This window comes from Ambystoma mexicanum, chromosome 6p (genome assembly GCF_040938575.1).
Source record: "Ambystoma mexicanum isolate Mex_15411 chromosome 6p, UKY_AmexF1_1, whole genome shotgun sequence".
Classification (NCBI taxonomy): Eukaryota; Metazoa; Chordata; class Amphibia; order Caudata; family Ambystomatidae; genus Ambystoma; species Ambystoma mexicanum.
The window spans coordinates 1031316458-1031336480 of record NC_090935.1 but is presented as its reverse complement, the minus strand read 5'-3'; the positions used below and the strand labels follow the sequence as shown (position 1 = coordinate 1031336480).

General features: G+C 50.4%; 1 protein-coding gene across 1 annotated transcript in view; it reads right to left on the bottom strand.

The window, feature by feature from the left end:
- Positions 1–20023, bottom strand: part of SPTLC1 (serine palmitoyltransferase long chain base subunit 1) — a 1178456-nt gene that overhangs the window by 937218 nt on the left and 221215 nt on the right. Inside the window, exon 4 of the mRNA XM_069625635.1 lies at positions 5086–5179. Within this exon, the coding sequence (XP_069481736.1) occupies positions 5086–5179 (94 nt within the window). The remainder of the gene's footprint in view (positions 1–5085; positions 5180–20023) is intronic.

Below are 20023 nucleotides of genomic sequence, written 5' to 3'. Positions count from 1 at the left end.
TCAAACCTATGGCCGACTGGCTACGAGAGCGCAAGATCCCCTACCGCTGGAGCTTCCCTTCAGGCCTCTCCTTCACTTGGGAGGGAAAGACTCAGCAAATTCCATCCCCACGGGAGGCTGCAGTGTTTATGAATCCGGACCTGGAGGGGGAGGTCCCAGGGGGCCCGGCCCGCTCCCCCGAGGGGGCTGAGGGGGGGGCTTCTTGCTCCTGGTCCCGGGTGGTTGGCCGACGCAGGATGCGCGGCCCTCCTGTTAGGGGGAATAAAACCAATACCAACTGAGAGGCCGATCTCCCCAGCTCCATGCTGGTCCTCTCCAGAGCCTGTCAACACACACTGGCCCGCCTTCTTGGGGGCCAGAGGGCTACCCTAAATACTCACATTTATCTGGCCTACTCGGGTCGCCGCCGACCTACCCTTTGTCCTCACAGCCGGGTGGGCCAGAGCTGCCGGCGGAGTGTTCTCTCGATTTGCAAGATCTTCACCACTACAGCATGAGACCCCGTGGTCTCCGACACAAATGGCGTCCGTGACCCAGCCGACAGCCCTGTTGGTAGAAGGCTGGTCTGGATACCTTTACATGTTAACTGTTTTAAGTTATGTTTTAGTTCATGTTGTTGGTTCTCCTTGGTCGGGGGGAAAATGAGATTCGGAGCTTGGGCTCGGGCGGGAGGTGACGTGGAAACGAAGGTCAAAATACAAGTAATCGGAGTGCCCTCCTCCCTGCACGGCGGCTCCCAAGGCAGTGGCGGAGGGTCCACTCAGCGCTGAGGAGGCCCCAGCTCCACAATCCAAAAGATGCCACATAAATCCGCTATCAATCCTACCTAATAATGTCTCAGCCGGATAAGGAACTCTCAATGCTGACCTGGAATGTCCAGGGTCTGAACTCCCCCCGGAAAAGAAAGTCTGTGGAGCACAGGCTTGCTCAACTGGCACCTGATATTATTTGCCTACAGGAGACACATCTCCTCAGGAGCGACGAACGTCGCATTGCCTTCCACCGATACAACAGAAGCTTCTTCGCTTCAGCGGATCTCAAAAAGAGGGGGGTGGCCATCCTGCTAAATCGGGACTTACCTTTGACCAATATCACCACCAAACGGGACCCCGAGGGCCGTTATCTCCTGCTAAAAGGCCTCTTGGTAGAACTACCCATCACCATCGTCGCCATATATTGCCCAAACACCGGGCAAAGCAAATTCCTGCGGAATCTCCTACCAACTCTGTCTGCCTTCAGAGAGGGTCAATTATTCATAGGGGGTGACTTCAATTTGACTCCCGACCCAAATCTTGACAAATCGCTCCCCCCATCGAATGATGATTTCAGCAAAGCCCTGGCCATGGCAGAATTCTTAAGGGAAACCGACACCATAGATGTATGGAGATTGGCCAACATGGGAAAGAGGGACTACACTTTCTTCTCCCACGTGCACCTGGCATACTCACGGATCGATCTCCTTCTAATCTCAAGTAACCTCATTCCCTGCGTCGAAGCCATCCAAATCGGGCTCAGTGCCCTCTCAGATCATTCTCCAGTCACATTGAACCTAAGGATATCCTGCCTCCCGGAGCCACCCCAGAGGCAATGGAAACTCCAAGAGCACATCCTCTCAGACATCGCAACCAGAACTGAAATTGCGGAAGCCCTTAAGAATTATTTCAGGGAAAACACCACCAAAGACTCATCGCTGGCTATGATCTGGGACGCCATGAAACCTGTCATCAGGGGCACGGTGAACGACTGCACAGCCCGACTCAGACGTCTGGACAAAGTACAACAAGACGCACTCGAAGCAGAGGTGGCAGAAGCGGAAAACACCCTTAAACGAGGCCCGAACAGGAAAGCTAGCCGCATCCGCCAAAGGGCGAAACGTTCCCTAGAAATGCACCTGGCCGACAAAGCTGTCAGAGCGCTAACTTACACAAAACAGTTTTATTATGTGCACAGCAACAAAGCAAACCGGCTCCTGGCTCACAAATTAAAAAAGCTACAAACAAGAAACCTCATCCACAGCCTCGCTGATGAACAAGGGACTCTTCGCTACTCCATCAAAGAGAAAATGGGAATCATGGCTTCTCATCATAGATCGATTATGTCAGGTGCTCCCACCTCCGAAGCAGCACAAGCCAAATACCTAGCTGAAGTACAACCTCCCCTCCCAGGTCCGCAATTTGAGGCCCTGGAATCCCCCTTTTCGGCAGAAGAAGTCAGTGAAACCATAACCAAACTGAAAAACTCAACCCCCGGCCCAGACGGGCTCACTGCCCAATTCTATAAAAAATTTGCATACATCCTAGCCCCCCACCTGGCTACCCTATTTAACTCATTTCTATCCTCAGGCACGACCACTCCTTCCATGGAAGAATCAATCACTGTGCTACTGCCGAAGCCTGGAAAGGACCGGAGCCAGTGCACCTCATATAGACCAATCACCCTCCTGAATTATGACGCAAAAATCTTCACTAAAACCTTAGCGAACAGACTGGCCCCACTGCTCCCGTCTATCATCCACCCGGACCAGACGGGATTTATACCCGGCCGTTGCACCCACAATAATATAAGAAGAACCATCAATGTCATTGAATCAGCCAATAGGAGGGGGCAGGCAGCGATGGTATTATCCTTGGATGCACAAAGCTTTCGATATGGTTGACTGGGGCTACATCCGAAATTCACTCGTTCATTTCGGCTTCGGCCCAAACTTTATAAAATGGACACTAGCTAATTACCAACACCCCTCCACCAGCCTCAGAATGAACGGAGTCAGATCCGACACGATCAAAATCTCAAGGGGCACTAGACAGGGCTGCCTCCTCTCCCCCCTGGTATTCGCCCTCTCCATGGAGCCATTTGCGACCAGAGTTCGCCGCAATGTAAAGATCCAAGGGCTGTCAATCAAGGCCCAAACATATAAAATCGCCCTTTACGCCGACGACGTCCTTCTCACCTTAGTCAAACCAGAGGAATCCATGAAGGCCTTATGGAAAGAACTGCTAGAATTCGGGGACGCCTCAGGCTTTAAGGTCAACCTTACCAAATCTACAGCATTGAGCATCAACCTACCTAGCCAGCTAGTAGCAGACCTGGAGGAAATATACCAGATCCCCTGGGCCAAGAGGAACCTCCCATACCTGGGGGTCCAGCTCCCCAGCGCTCCCAGCAGATTATACAAAGCCAACTTCCCGGCATTCCTGAGAGAACTCAGAGCTGATATCAGACGATGGCAAAAGCAGGAGATCTCATGGTTCGGAAGAATCACGGCCCTGAAAATGAACCTCATCCCCAGACTCCTTTATCAGTGCGCTGCCATACCCACCATGATCCCGAAACAGGAGATCCAGAAGCTACAAAAACATGTCATGAGCTATATCTGGGAGGGGAAACAGCCACGCATTCCGCGAAGGATCATGCTCCGGGGCCGTGAGACGGGAGGCCTGGGAGCGCCCGATGTGGCAAGATATGTGCTGGCTGCTCAGCTCTCGTCAGCGTTCGCCTGGCTCCCTGCCACCTCCAAGCCCCGCTGGCTGGAGCTGGAGGAGGCCTGGAGCTCAAGCCCAATAACCTCGCTGCCACACCTAAAGGAACCCAGTGCAATCGGGGACATGGGTCCTCTAACGGCGACTGTAAATACTGTAAGAAGCTGGAAGGCAGCAGCGCGACTCTGGAATCTCCGCAGCACGACGGGCCCCCTCACCCCAGTCTGGGGTAACTCAGATTTCACCCCGGGCTGTAACCCCAAGAACTTTGGGAGATGGAAGAATGGAGGGCTGGAGAGACTACAAGATTTTTATGAGGAGGGAAACCCCCTAGACTTCGAGGCCTGCAAGGAAAAATTTGATGTGCCAGAGAGCGAGAGATTTAGATACACTCAGCTCCGCCACTGGCTCTCGAACAGGGAGGTGAAACGCCATGGAAGCAGAGCCCTTACCGCCCTGGAACTCACCCTCACCGGTCCCCCGCCAAAGGGCGGAATCTCCACCCTCTATAAGCTCTTGGACAGAACCGACCCATCACGCAAAGAGCCATATATGCTAAAGTGGGAAAACGACATAGGGAGACCTATCGAGGTGGAGGAGTGGAACCACATCTGGGCTAGAGCGAACAGGAGTTCGAAATGCGTTACCAACAAGGAAGGAGCATTTAAGGTATGCTTCAGATGGTATCGGACCCCAGAGATACTCAATAAATGCAATCCCGCAATTCCCCCGGCCTGCTGGAGAGGGTGCCCAGACAAAGGCACACTCTTTCATCTACTCTGGACATGTCCCAAGGCCACGGAGTTCTGGAAAACAGTGCTGGACCACATCAACAAAATCACAGGCCTCACCATCCCTTGGGACCCAGGCATCGTCCTACTTGGATCAAGCGGGGCAGACCAATTCCCCCTCTCCGGGCATAGAGCAGAGCTATGCTCCCACCTGCTCACGGCGGCAAAAATCTCCATAGCCAGGCTGTGGAAAAACCCAGAGGGCCCGGCAGTACAAATGTGGTGGACAAAATGTTGGGACATAATTGCAGCCGAAAAAATTACTTCCCTACGACTCGGAAACAGAGATAAATTCTCCCAAACGTGGGCTCCCTTTCTAGACTTTACCCAACAATTTCCAGGTCTAGCACGATAACCCCCTTCCCTACGATGGATGGACAAAACCGACTAAACACAAAAGGGGCCAAGGTCGTGCAGAGGTACAAAGTGGCCTAGGGTCTGGCCTGTCAGCGAACCCAGGAATGTGGCTCTAAGGCCTAAACAATCTAACGCACTGCGAGCTGAAAACGATCAAGGGCCTAAAAGCTCACACAAAGTCCTCTTTTCATCCACATTTACCCCATCTCGGCCCACCAGGGCTAAAATAATCGCTTGCTTCACCCCAGAATCTCTCCCCTGACCTGTTGTTGTTATGACTGTTGTTCTGTTATGAAGGACATTGTCCTTGTTGATTTAACACTTGCACAACTGAACTCAAGCGCGCGGCGCTCAGCGCTCTTTATGTACTTGCAAACATCCAATGCAATCTATGTATAAAACCAATAAAAATATATTTGGAAAAAAAAAGAAGAGTTAACAAGCAGAACGTTGCTCACCTTTACTCTTTCATTATCCAGAAGTCCAAGGAAATTAAAAGATGCAAAGTTTATGCATTCTTTTCCATTTACTACGATGTTGTGGCCTGGAGGACTGCAAAAATACAAGAAACACAGGTAAGACTCGAAATAAAATGCACAAAACAAATACAAAACAAATTTAAAAAAATGATATTTACATGTATACAATTGAGCATGTTTGGCACAATTCTTCATGTACAAATTAAAGCTTGAAGGAAGAGCCAGGAGATGGGCAACAATCGCCATCAATATGCAGGTTCTAACTCCAGTGACACAAAAAATATGTATATACAGTACTATAGAGTACTTGTGTGAATTTAAGAGAAGTAGAAAATCAATGCCTGCCATTATATATTAGCCATGACTAGTAGTACAAGTGAGAACTAGAGTTGTGGTTATTAATTGGATTGAAATATATGTCAGGACTCTGAGCCATCATAATGCTGCTCTCTCCTATATAACTTGAGCACCAAACGTCATTCATGTGAGGCAACGTCATTCATGTGAGGCAATCAGCCCAATCCTGAAACACGAATTTCCTTGTCCAACGTAGGCTGCACCTCCTTTCTGCGGCAAACTTTATCTTTGTAACCCAGGGAGCAGGTGAGGGATATGCCACTTGCTTTTGTCTAATGGGGTTGCCATATTTGTGTGGAAGTTGCATAGTTTTGATCAGTATATTCCAGTGAGGTGTTGACTCGTCCTGTAGAAAACCACTGACGAATCCCTGGATGTCGTCACTGCTTCCCATAAGGCCAGGGAGGTGAGGCTGCTACCCAATAGTCCCCTTGGGGGTGGCAATCTCATGGGGAGGGAAAACCCTTATGGGACCAGTGACGACTATTCAGGGAGAACGCAGTCTACACACAACACCCACACCTCTTCTTCAACCCCGCTCTCTCTAACCCCAGCATCCTCTCCCATGCGTTTCTGTAGAGCTACCGAAATAAAAATAGAAACCACTGGAGGTGGGAAAGAATAGGCAGGTGTTCAAGGAACTGTGTAAACACAGAGATGAGTGTTTAGCTTAGAGTGGTACCTTTAGAGTGTGCAATAACTTTTTGAGGCTTTGTAAGTCTTCATTAAACGCATACAATTTTCTTATGTTGAGCTGTACACTTTTACTAGTATGGATTGTCTTTTTGGTATTTGTTGTATTATCAAACAAACAATTTTTCTCCACAGTTTTATCTTTGGCAATTTTGTATTGATTTCATACAATTTGCTGTTTCTCTCTTGACACGCTTTTCCCCATAATAATTTTTATCGTTCATCAGGAGAGGTACCAACAAATAACTTGCAGACATCAGCAAGACAAAATGGGCGGACAGGGAAAAAGAAAAAAAAAAAGGCAAAGAAAGAAAAACGGTTTTTAGGTTGTATAGTTGGTGTTTAGAGGCTCAATTCATAAATGATTTGCTTCCCTTATGCACATTTGGCCACTTAAATTAGTTGCTCAAATGGACTCGCCCCAAGTGCTTATTTTCTTTTGTAATCCTAAAGAAACTTCATTTGTTTTCTTGCAATTACATTTTTCCTTCTGTACTTTGTAACCTTCAGAGGTAAAATATAATTTATATGAATACTTATATTCATAAAGTGACTAAATAGCTTCCTCTACGGGTCCTTTTCTGATTCACTATTAGTTTCTGTGTATGATAATTTAGTAGGTGTTCCAGATTTTGTGGATGTATTTGTTTTTGGTTTGGCTTTTTAGCTGCTTCTTGGGTCATATTTTCTTTGGAAAGTGTATATTCGTCCCATTTTGTAGTCAACTTAATCTCTGATGAAGTTTCTCCCTTTCTTGATTTTGAGCTCTTCAGTAAAGTTATGCAAATATTCATCTAAGATTTGGTCATTCTTTAATATTAATTCCAGAAGATTAAGATTTGTAATCTTTTCTTTCAATTCTTTAATTTCTTCTATTGTTTTTTTCATGAACTAGTGCCGTCTGGTTGATAATTCTAATCATCTCTTTGGACGTCTTTGTGAGCAAAGCTTCCCAAGCTTGCAGTGCAATAGTGTCCTCTGCCTCAAATGAGGGGAAAACTGCAAATTCTCAAACCACAAGGTATTCTTCCTACTTCCAAGTACATTTTCATTGTTTTTATTTCCCATCATTTTGCTAACTCCTTTTTGGATGTTGCTTCCAGTTGTTCAAACAGATTCCTTAGTGAGGTGGTTTTTTGAGGAGACGAGGTGTCTAATTGTCTGCCGATGTCTAAGAAACAGTTCTTTTGCTTCTCTTTTGTTAGAAACTTCTGTCATCTACAATTTTTTGGTGGATTCAGCCTAGAGTAGCCTTGTAACGTAATTTCCATGTATTGGTTTCCGGTCACAAACAGCTTTTTTTCACCTTGGGCTAGTCCACAGCTATAATGTATTATAGTTCCACTGTTGTCAGCACGTCTGGTACCCTTATTGTGACCGTATCAATAATAGAAACTTGTGATTAGGTTGTGAGAAGCCCGGCAAGTAGGATCTGGGGCCCATCACTGCGAAGAGGAAAGCCTGTGAGAAAAAGGACGCGAGGAGCCAAACAGAACTGCAGGAGCACTCCATACCTGCAACGAAAACCAGACAATGAACCGAAAGGGTTGTTGGGCACAGCAGAAAAGATCTAAGAAGCTCGAGAACCAGGGTCTGGAACGCATGCACATGGGCAGAGACGATCTTAAAGAGAGTGAGCAAGGAGAATACCTGGTAGGGTAGTGAACCAGGTCAACCATATACAGAAGTCTCGGACCCACAACCAAGCAGGGAGAAAAGTACAATTCCTCTTCCTCAGCACAGTACCTGGCAGCTGAGTGAACCAGCTCTGTCAACAGGGGTCTGGGACTCATACACAAAATAAGCCTAAAAAAAGGACAGAGCAAGGGGGACATTCTTCCACCAGTTGGGTTTGAACTTTAATTCGAGGACTCAACTTCATACATTGATGGTTTTGATCCCCTGCCCAGAAGAAAGATTGTTCTCCTGGGCCAAAGAAACATACTACTTCTTCAGTTTAGTTTGTAATGTAAGGGAAAGTTTATTCTGACATAGGACTGTGGACTTTTCTTTACTTTGGACATTCTGACAAACCCATTAGCATTTTCGTTGAGGCAGGGAATCCCCCATTAGAAATAGGGCAGCATAGGGTTTTCTTCTCAATCTTTTCAAAAAAGGTTTCTGCCAACCAACATTCCACCACTGTGTCGTAGTCCTACTTCTACACCCCTACATATGGTGTCAGAGGGTGGGATACGGATCTAACTGAAAACGTGTGCAGAACGTCTTTGTTGTTTTTTTTCTGTTTTATTTTTCTACCCCCTGCCCTGCTTATGATACCATTAAAGAATTACAGGGGAATGAGTTCCAGGTGAAAGTTCTCCCTGGGGAACAAATCTACGTCATCAAACAAGCAGTACTACAACAAATAACACTGATAGTTCAGAGACGACTCCTATACAACGGAGCCAGACTCTGAGATTACTCCATTGGCCCCAATAGTAAATTGAATCTTGTCATTAGACCCAATAAAACAAAATCTTAAAAAAAAAGTTTATAAAAACATCTGGGAAAAAGAAAATATTGTGCGTGTTTGCCCGAAAGTCCCACTAATACAATAATACATGAAGTATAAAAGTTTCCCCAAAATCAGGGATACATCTGTAGACAAGTAGGTACAGAGGAGTTTTCCTCCAAGAGGTTTGAGGAGATTTTTCTTTTTGGGAAACTGTAAGTATCCTTGCCAATCCTGGTTGTTGAGTAGAAACCCACACAATCTATCCCAGTTATCGAACAAGTATTGGGCACCTTGTTGGCATGGAAATCACTAATAGCAGAATTGTTTGGAGTAATATCAGACCCAACAGACTCCGAAGAGAATGCGACCCTACCGCATGTAACAGACATTGAATGAGAATAACAAATAGGCTAATGGGGGTGGGGGGGGATGGATGGGATTGAGGGAGCAGTGATTAAGATTACATGATGTGTAATGGAACTGTTACAATTATACTGTTTGTTTGGTTTGTATTGTTTAGTTTGTAAAAAATTAATAAAATTATTAAAACAAAAAAAAACTATTACTCTATTGAACACAGATGACCCGTTTAAAAGTACCAAAACCTGCTGTTCAGTGCCTTTGTGTCGACAAAACCAAAAGGGTTTGCTGTTGTGTGGTGTAAACATCTTCTAAGCTCACACACAGACACTTAAAAGGGCATACATTCAGTGGAAAGCAGACAGTGAAAGAGGATGCAGGAGGGGTGGATGAAGGACTATGAAGGGGAGGATTGATGAGAAGAACAGCAACAGAGGAACTGTAAATGAAGAATTAGGAGGAGAGATGAATGGGTAAGGATGCAGTGCTTGAGCAATGAATTTGAAGATCAATTTGAATGAAACGTTTCTGCATAAACTACTGTGAAGATGTCTAAGATGAATGGACAGATAAGCGTTAAGTTCAGGATTGATAAATAAGGTCGCAGAGGGGTCAACGAATATGAAGGGGGGGGGGGGGGTTGTGAATGGGAGAACAGTGCGAAAACCGCAAGGCCACGCCAATTGGCTCCACTATTTACCATGCAGTGGTCAGGAAGTTCAAGCCTGAGTGACAGCATGTGAGGGTATGAGAGTGACAGCGCATACTTCCAACGTAATAAAATCCTGAAATGTGACTAGAAGAGTGAAGGGGCTTTCAGCAGCAGCTTGCCATTCCCATTTGCACAATTAGAACCTGTAGCAAGAGTGAAGTGGTATGCTTTATTCAGCTGCTCCTTTTACCAGCAGCACTGTCCTAGAATAAAATGAAAGGGGCACTGTAGTGTCCTACCTACACTATACCTAGGATAGCAAAGATCCTTTAACATAGGGAGAGTACCTGCAAAAACCTTTTTTCCTTCTAAATAATGGATAAAATAAGTCATTTAACTGCACCTTTTTGCAAGAGGGTGTAAAAGTAGGTCTCTCTTTCTCACTGCCATCCACATGGAATGCATAAAAGGGGCACAACATTTTGTGAATTGACATTTTATTTTTACAGTATGAACGGAACAAGTTACTTACCTGTAACTGTTGTTCTCCAGCATGGGTCTGGCATGGATTCACATGCTCATGAATATTCCCCGTCGTCAGGCTGGGAATCCTCGGTAAAGAAAAAACCAGTATCAGTTTCGTTTCTGATCTGTCTTTCGTAGTAATAACCAATCACTGGTCTCTGCGTCATACTGACCACAGCCAATGACTGCCCTCTACCTAAGCACCGCCTCTGGCAGCCATCTTCAGATTTGGAAGCACGTGAAGTGGCAGTATGACCAAGTGAAGAGCCGCAGAGGGGTAGGCGGGAGGGTTCGCATGTGAATCCATGCCAGACCCATGCTGGAGAACAACAGTTACAGGTAAGTAACTTGTTCCTTCTCCAGCATGGGGTCTGGCATGGATTCACATGCTCATGAATAAAGAATACATAGCAGTACACACATGCACAACCACGGGAGGTGGCAAAGGCTCAACATTAAGCATCACATCAACTCAACATTAAGCATCTTACCTCCTCACCAGGCTCACCTCAGGCGAACAGGTTGCGCAGCACTGCTTGGCCGACCCTGGACTCCTCCCTGGAATCCCGGTCGACGCAGTAGAATTTCGTGAAGGTGTGCGTCGACCTCCACGTAGCAGCCCTGCATATGTCCAGCAGGGGCACACCAGATAGGAACGCCGTGGTAGCTGCGATCGCTCTGGTGGAATGGGCTCTCGGACGGCCAGGCAGCGGTCGGTTTGCCAACCGGTGACAGCACATGATACAGCCGGAGAGCCATCTTGAGATGGAAGCCTTCGAGAGAGCCTTCCCCTGATTGACAGGTCCAAAGTTCACAAAGAGTTGTGACGTCTTCCGAAAACCCTTCGTGCGGTCCACGTAGAACTTCAGCGCTCTAGCTACATCCAGCGAGTGCAAAGTCCTCTCAGCCGGCGACGAAGGCGACGGGAAGAACACAGGTAACACCAAGGGTTCGTTGAGATGGAAGTCCGACGGTACCTTGGGCATGAAGGAGGGGTGCGTCCTGAGCACTACCCTCGTGTCGTGGAAAGTCAAGTACGGGGCCTTGCAGGAAAGGGCCTGGATCTCTCCCACTCGTCATGCGGAGGCGATGGCCACAAGAAAAGCTGTTTTCCACGACAGAAACTTCAACGGGGCCGAGTGCAGAGGCTCGAACGGAGGTCCCATGAGCTTGGTCAGCACCACGTTGAGCTCCCACGCCGGGGCCGGAGCCTTCACCGGCGGGAACGATCTGAACAGTCCCTTCATGAACTCTTTCACCAGACGATGAGACCACAAGGACGTCCGCCCCGTGGTTCTGGTGCATCGGGAGATCGCAGCAAGATGAATCTTGATGGACGCGTGTGCCAGACCAGCTTTGGCCAGCGTCAGCAGGTACGGCAGTACTTGGGGAGCCGTAATCCGTAGAGGGTTAATCTTCTGTGCGTGGCACCAGACAGAGAACCTCTTCCATTTGTGTCCGTAGCATTTAAGAGTCGAGGACGCCCTGGCCTTTGCAAGAACCTCTCTGCAATCGGCCGGTATGTCGTATCCTCCAAACTCTAGCGCTGCAGGAGCCAAGCCTGCAAGTTCAGCGACTTCGGGTCGTGGTGGAGGATGGCGCCTCCTTCCCTGGAGAGTAGATCCGCGTCTGCCGGCAGCTTGATCGGCGGGGACGCTGACAAGTCCAGCAAGTCCGGGAACCATATCTGCCTCGGCCACGCAGGTGCGACGAGGATCATCCTGCACCGTGACCTCTTGAGCTGGTTGACGAGCCGGAATAGCAGAGCCAAGGGAGGGAACGCGTAGAGGAACAGGCCCTCCCAGGGGAACGAGAAAGCATCGCCCATGCTCCTCGTCTGGGGAAACCTGCTGGCGAACCTCCGGCACTTGGTGTTCGTCGCCGTCGCGAACAGGTCGATCTGGGGTGTGCCCCACCGTCGGAAGAGGCGATCCGCCAGATCCTGCCGTAGTTCCCACTCGTGGCACGAGCGCAGCTCCCTGCTGAGTGAGTCGGCGATGGTGTTTTTTATCCCTGCCAGATGAAACGGCACCAGAAAAATCCCTTGGGCGACGGCCCAATGCCACAGGTCCTGCGCCTCCTTGGACAGCGCTGGGGACCTGGTTCCGCCCTGTTTCCTGATGTAAAACATGGTGGTGGTGTTGTCGGTGAAGATCCTCACCACCTTGCCCTTGAGGGACGGAAGAAAGGACCTGAGGGCCCAAAACACTGCACGGAGCTCCAGGACGTTGATATGCAGGGACTTCTCCGTCGGGAGCCAGAGTCCCCTTGCGTGCAGATTTTCGGTGTGCGCTCCCCACCCTTCCAGGGAGGCATCCGTGGTCACAGTCTCCTGGTGGGCTGGGGTCTGGAAGTCCATGCCCGCCGTCAGATGCGCGCGGGTGCCCCACCACCGTATCGCTCGTCGGAAGCTCTCGTCGAGCTTGATCCTTTCCTCGAAGCTGCCCGTCGTCTGGATCCAGCGCGCATCCAGGAATTCTTGCAACGGGCGCATCCGGAGCCTGCACATGGGAATGAGGTAGATGCAGGAAGACATCATCCCGAGGAGGGACTTGATGGACCTCACTTTGGCCGCGTCGGCCACCAACATCCGTTGCACCTTGCCCAAGATGGTCCTGGTCCTCTCCTCCGACGGGGAGGCCAGAAGGGACACTGTGTCGAGCCTCGCTCCCAGAAACAGTGCGACTTGCGCGGGCACCAGGTGGGATTTGGCGTAGTTCACGGAGAATCCCAGGTCCGTGAGGAGTTGGACGGTCCTTGCCGTGTGGACCACGGCGAGCTCCCTCGTCTTGGCGCGGATGAGCCAGTCGTCCAGGTAGGGGTAGACGTGAATACCCTCGCGGCGCAGCTGCGCCGCCACCGGTGCGAGGCACTTGCTGAATACCCTGGGGTGCCGACCGTAGTCCGAAGGGAAGGGCTTTGAACTGGTAATGACGCCCTTGGACCACGAACCTGAGGAATTTTCGGTGCCCCTTTAGGATGGGAATGTGGAAGTAGGCATCCTCCAAATCCAACGACGATAGGAAGTCTCCTTCCTCTAGCTGACCCAGGACGTGCTGGAGGGTGACCATCCGGAACTTCTGCGCCTTGATGAACTTGTTCAGACGTCGCAGGTCTAGGATGGGGCGCCATCCTCCCGTCTTCTTCTTCACGAGGAAGTATCTCGAGTAGACTCCGGAGCCCCGAAGCCTCTTTGGGACGAGTTCGATGGCGCCCTTCCTGAGCATCGCCTTTACCTCCAGGAGAAGTTGAGGGACGTGAAGTTCTTTCCTGGCCACGGGGGGGGCGCGCGGGCACCTTCTTTGAAACTCGAGCGCGTGGCCCCGGGCCAGGGCGTCCAGCACCCAACGGTCGGTGGAGATGGACTCCCACACGCTGACGAAGCCCGCCAGCCGGCCTCCCACCGGGGTGCTTCGGTGGGGGCCCGACCCCACGGCCGGTTCAATCCTGCTTGGACGCGGCCTTGCCGCCTTGACCTCCTTGGCGACGACGGCGGGGTCCGCTAGGCTTGCCTCGTCCTCTGTAGGCCTCTTGCGACGACGAGCGGGCCGCTTGACGGTAGGAAGCGAAACCGCCGCCGGAACCTTTGGAGGCGCCCTTGCCTCCGCTGCTCCGAAAGGGCGTCCGTCGTTGCTGCAGAACTCCAAGGGCCCGGGCCGTCTCAGTATCCGCCTTGATGGCCTGAAGGGAATCGTCCACTGTCTTCCCAAACAGGTTGTTCCCGTCGAAGGGCATGTCCAGGACTCTGGTCTGGACGTCCTGCCGGAAGTCCGTAGCTTTGAGCCATCCACGACGTCGAAGGCAAACGCCGTTGCCCAGCTGGCGGAACCCAGTGTCGGCGATGTCCGTCGCCACGGTGATGGCGTGGTCCGAGGCCACCTCACCTTCCTGCAGGATCTCCAGGGCCTCCGCCCTCTTGTCGTCCGGCAGAAAATCCAGCAGCGGAGCTATCTTGTACCAGAGCTCCCTGTCGTAGCGAGCCACGATAGCCAAGGCGTTGGCCGCTTTAATCGTCGTCGCTGCCAACGAGATGACTCTACGTCCCATAGCATCCAATTTCTTTCCCTCGCCGTCCGGCGGGGAAGTCGATGTGGAGGCCGCACCCCCCCCCCGCTTTCTTCCTGGCTGCCGCGGAGACGACGGAATCCGGGGTAGGCTGCGCCCGGAGGCACAGGGGGGCCGTGTTCGGGACCCGGTACTTTGTCTCGTACCGGTCTCTTCTAGCTGGCGTCGTGGAAGGGTTCTTGAGGAGGGAAAGGCCCTCATCCCAAATGTCGTCCAACAGAGGCACTGCGAGGACCGTCTTCCTCTTGGCCTCGCGCCGCTGATAAAGGAAGCCTTCCTTTTTCTTCTCCTCAGGGCAGAGTTGGAAAAGCTCGGAAGCCCTGGAGATCATGGAGTGGAAAGATCCGATCTCGTCGGGCGGACAAGCCCTGGCGGGAGGCGACGACGGAATATCCTCGTCGTATGCCTCGTCGTCCGTACCCGTCGCTGCCGTGTCAGTCCCCGTATCATCCCCTCGGGTGGACGGGGAGGAGGGCTGGACGGGGCGCGACGGTTGAAAAGGAGGTGGTGGATGGATCCTTCTTTTCTTGGTAGGGGGAACACCAGAAGGTCCCGGTTCTGGGTCCCCCGACGGGAGAGGTTCCTCCGTCGGTAACGGTAGCCTCGTCCTTATCTCGGAGCATAAGGACTGTATAGCCAACAAAATGGCCGCCGAGTTGTCTTGCGGCGCTGGCAGAGGGGAATCCGACGGGCGAGCAGGGGCCCCGTCGGTATCCTCGACGACGTCGTCGTCGTCACCTGCGTCGGGGTCCATTCCGACGGGCTGGCCTTCTTCCACGCCTAGGCCGTGGCTTAAGACCTCGATCAGCTCCTCTTCTGAGGTTGAGGCCGAATCTACGACGACGCCCTGCCCCCCCTTCTTCCCCACGGAGGGTTTCACGGGGGTCCTATCGATGGGCACAAAAGAAGACTCCCTCCGAGGAGGCAGGGAGATTCTGGGCCCCGAGGTCGCCACCACTGGTGCAGCCTCCACAGGCTGAGCCAGGGCCGCCGCGACCGTTTCGATAGAGGGCTTGGTCGGATGGATCAAGGCCTTCACCACCTTAGGTGCGCTCACCGCCTTATCCTTGAGGGAGGGGGCACTGCCACGCTCCTCCTCTGCCTTAGAGCTCGACCGGGGCCTCTCCAGGAGCTTCGCCGGGTGCTCGGCCTTCCTCTTACCCGACCCATAGCGTTGGCTCGTGGTTGATGGTGCCGGGGAGGGTGCGCCCTGCCTGGCGCCCATAGAGCCCGACCGTTCGGCGCTCCCGGTGCCAGCGGACTCGCGGTGCTTAGCCTTATGTTGGGCCCCCGTCGCCGGGGCGCCCTCAAAGGTCTTAGAAGACCGCTCGGATTTCTTCTTCTTCTCGCCAGACGGGCTCTTACCCTCCAGCCAGTTGGCGAGACGTTGATGGCGGTCCTTCATGGTCCGTTCCGACATGTTGCCGCAAAACGCACAGTCCTTCTCCACGTGCGTCTTGTCCTCATGAAGGCAGTAAAGGCAGAAAGAGTGTTCGTCCTCCTTAAAGACGTTCTGCAGCTGGCATCCAGGGCAGACCCTGAACAGCTTTCCGGGCGTCAAGCTTCCCTTCTCCTGGGCCATCTCCGAGACCGGGCCTGAGAAGCTTCTGGAGTCCTCCGAAGTGTAGCTCGACGAAATCTTCACCCTTGAGGGGCGCAGACGAATCCGACACGGGTCCCCGTTGATCGGATGTAGGATCGGTGGAGCTTGAGGCTCTTTTGACCGAAAGAATCGAAGTTTTTTGTGAAAAAGCGCGAAAAATAGCACTAACGCTCGAGAGCAATAGCACGAGGATCCCAACACATGAACGTGCGGTAAAAATCTGAAGATGGCTGCCAGAGGCGGTGCTTAGGTAGAGGGCAGTCATTGGCTGTGGTCAGTATGACGCAGAGACCAGTGATTGGTTATTACTACGAAAGACAGATCAGAAACGAAACTGATACTGGTTTTTTCTTTACCGAGGATTCCCAGCCTGACGACGGGGAATATTCATGAGCATGTGAATCCATGCCAGACCCCATGCTGGAGAACTTTGCCTTACATACAGTATTGATTACCACCGGCAATAAAACATTTTTTAAAGCAAGTGTCATTTCTGGATTACTGCCAGTGTTATTCCAGAAATTTACAAATGCTACAGTTATCAATGAACCAGTGATATTTCATTAATTGGGCTTTTAAAAAAATAAATAAAAACCTTCAGTGTTGGTAATTACACCAGCGGTATTTCACCAAGACTAAACTGCAAGGAAGTCCCAATGAAAAGTATTTAATCCAAGTCTTCTTTGTCGCCAAAGTATGCAGCATATTGATTTTAGATAGTTCCACTTTAATCCTAAAGCGATCAGATGGGAATGACGTGCAGAGCTCTAAATGTGCACCACAAAAGGTACTGAGAGCTCACGCCTCAAAACTGCATTCGCCACTAGCGATTGGCTAGTGATAATTTACTTCTGGTGATTAAGAATAGGTGTGACACTTCCCAGCTCTTGGTTGGGTAATTTGGGGGACACCTTGGAGGTAAGGGGAGACCCATCAGATGGCTGAGGTACGACCCCCAGGTAGTGGTAAGAGAAGCCAAAAGGGCCTATCATGTAAGTGCAAAAGATGGAACTATGGCATACTGGGCTCCACTACAATAAGGCACAATTTCAATTTGATGAAGAACCAGAGTGCCCAGACAGGAGTGAAAACCCATAGTGCAGCCAGGAGCAAAGGAACCCTGATGGGAGAAGTAGGAAAAGTGAAAGGAAACACATAACATCTAAAAAGTCCTTTTAGGTTTGTAACCACTTCTCCCAAAAAGCACTGGTTCCTAGAAACCAGCACTGGATTCCAGACAATTTAACTATAAAATGGGAACAGAAGAGAGACAGGAAAAATATAGAACACGCAGAAACCCATTTCACCACAGCATGATCGCACATTGGCGTAATGGGAATGGTTTCCGAATTCCGGAACCCAGGATTTTGCACTGCCCCAAAAGCAAACACCTGGACAAATACCACAGGGCACGGAAGATTGCAGATGCCAGATAAAACCAAGACGCAGGACAGAAGAAGCAGGAACACCAGATCTACGATGAAGAGCACAGCCCTCCAGCAGCACCTTGTGCAGAGCCACCATTTTGGTCCCAGTGTCATCCAAGATGACCGTCAGCCTTTTATGCCTTCTTCTAGCATAGTATTATAGGCAGGACTAGATTCCAATTGCTCCAACGGAAGTAAAGGAGACAGAAAGAGGACTGAGAGAAAGCAGACTAATAGCCCAAGATCCAATAAGAAGGCAATGCCTCATGATGTCTGAGAAAAAGCCTATCAGGAAATGCAAATAATTGAGGGGGATTATTATTATTATTTTTTATAAAGAGGGGAAGCAGAACAGAGGGTGTATTACTGGGAGGAAGGTTGGTATTCCTTGCTGGAGTGCACTAGAAGAGAATGAGAGGAGAATGATCCAATGATGCACAGAAGGGCGAATATTTGCCCGGTTGCGCCAGCCCAACAAAGTGGCTGGTGTAGCAGATACCAGGAGGTTCTGGCTGTATCAAGTAGGACTGAGAAAGTGAGAGCTGCCTGACCTACAGCCTATGCCTGAGGGGCCATGTAAGGACCAGAGAGGGAATCAAACCTTGAAGTCAGACCCCTTCGACAAAAGTGAGGAAGGGTATAATACTCCCTCTATGCCTAGTAGATTGGGGGAGAATCCAGATAACCCAAAGCCTTTGGAGAGAGACGTACTGTGAATTCTGGGATCCCAGATCTATGATAGAGGCTGGTTGTATACCATGTACACACCTAATCTTAGGAGAGAGGCCTGTGTAGGGGAGGATTGGTCCAAAAGACCCCCCTTGCCTACATCCCCCTCCCCAGGTGAGGGCCATGACTCATCGGGCGTCCCCTCCTTACCACCAGGGCCCAGGTGGTGGATGGCTCACCTGCTGAAGACATTGCCCAAACGTATTGAATTTAGCTAGGCCCAGAAACCATTTTGTCTAATAAAGATGGTGTGAGCTCGGCGCACTGTAGCGCGGCCCCCACCTTTGGAGAGTTTCAATTATCCCTGTGGCCGCAGCTCCCTGGCAGATCGCTGTGAGCCTGTTCCCACGAACGAGACGGACATGAGCTAGTATAAGATACCAACACTGTAACACTTCACCTTCCGCAGTGTATCGCTGCTCCCAGCATGACAGCATGACCCGGCCAGCAGAGCCTGGGTGGAAAGAACTGAAAAACGGTCCTTTAAGAAAAGCAAAAGTTCCCAAATACTAATGCCAAAACTACTTGCAATACGTGCATTTTCTCCACAAACCCCTTTGATTAGAAAGTCTGTAAAACGTACAGATATGGCAGAATACATGTTCACATGGCATAAGCAATGAAGCACCCCCACCACTGCAGTTGTGTGCAAATAATAAAAGTGTCCTGGGGGGGTTTTTTGTTATGTGCCTCATTGAAAAGCTTACTCCCCACGGTCCCGCGCCACAACCGAACTAATGCTGCTAGAGTGCAAAGAAAGACAAATGCAACCATACTGAGGGCTCATGTGAAGGACATGCGAGAATGCACCCTCTATGTGTGTAAATCCAAGCCCCTTATGTGCCACTACCGTCATGTACGGTGGCAAGTCATTTCCTATGTGCTCCACCAACCTCACTACTACCTCACTAACTGCAAATGTATATGCATATAACACAATGTTGTAGTTGTTAAAACATAGTGTACAAATAATGTGCTCGGACTGGCTAAATTCGAGAGGCATTAGCAATGTTAAGATGTGAGCTTTGAAATGACTCAATTAGTATTATATGTTATTTGAATGTTTATGATGCTTTCACCGCAAAATCGGCAACACACGAGGAAGATGCCTTTGTGAGTTTATGCAAGGCCATTCCCCCTCCCACCCAGTGGAGCCTGCCAGACGAGAGGGCAGAGGCCCGCGCCGCGCTGCTCCACCTCCCCCAACTAGGCTGGAGCCGCTTCAAAGATTTGTAGTCCCCTCTGCAGCACCCAAGGCCACGGCCCGCCACCTGCATTATTTACAGCCCAGTAGTAAACCTCCGCCTGAATACACAAATCCAAAGGCGCCCTCTCTTAAACCCCACAACCCACCGGATCACCTTAGGTTTATGGCCCCTGTAAAATTAGGACACCCAATACTATGGCAACATACAGCAGCACATTCATAATGACTTCTAACAAGACAAAAAGAGATGTACCGCCTGTCCCATGCCCTGAGACCGAGCCCCACGACCTATGGTACCCGGTCAAGAGGACACTGGTAACCATGTACTGATGAATCGTCATCAAACCCCTCTCAAGGTGCATTCCTCCTGTGTTGCATTAACCTGTAGAATAACCTATTGAAAGATTTACTAAAGAAGATAATATTGCAATAACTGAATGACTGCGGTGTGCATAGCCTAGGGCAAATAAGTCAGGAAAAGACATTCATCTCTGACACTGGCCACAGTGGCACAACACCACCGCCCGGATGAACCCAGCAGACCTGCCAGGACCAGCCCAACCCACGAGGCTGACCAGTGACGTCCTCCAGCCAAGGCCAACCACATCGCAGCAGCAACTATAGCTAGTCGTCGCCACCCAATCCCATTGAACTTGTGCCCCCTCTAGAATGTAGGTTCTGATGACGTTTTTTGTAAATATATACGCCTGTCTTTGCTATTGTCAGACAGAGCGCTCTCGGAGTTTGCAGAGTTCTTTGCATGCCCTATTCTGATTGATAAACTCCCATTTACGCTCACCCGCACTTTGCCTTGGCCTTATTCCGATCCTGGGAGACTCCT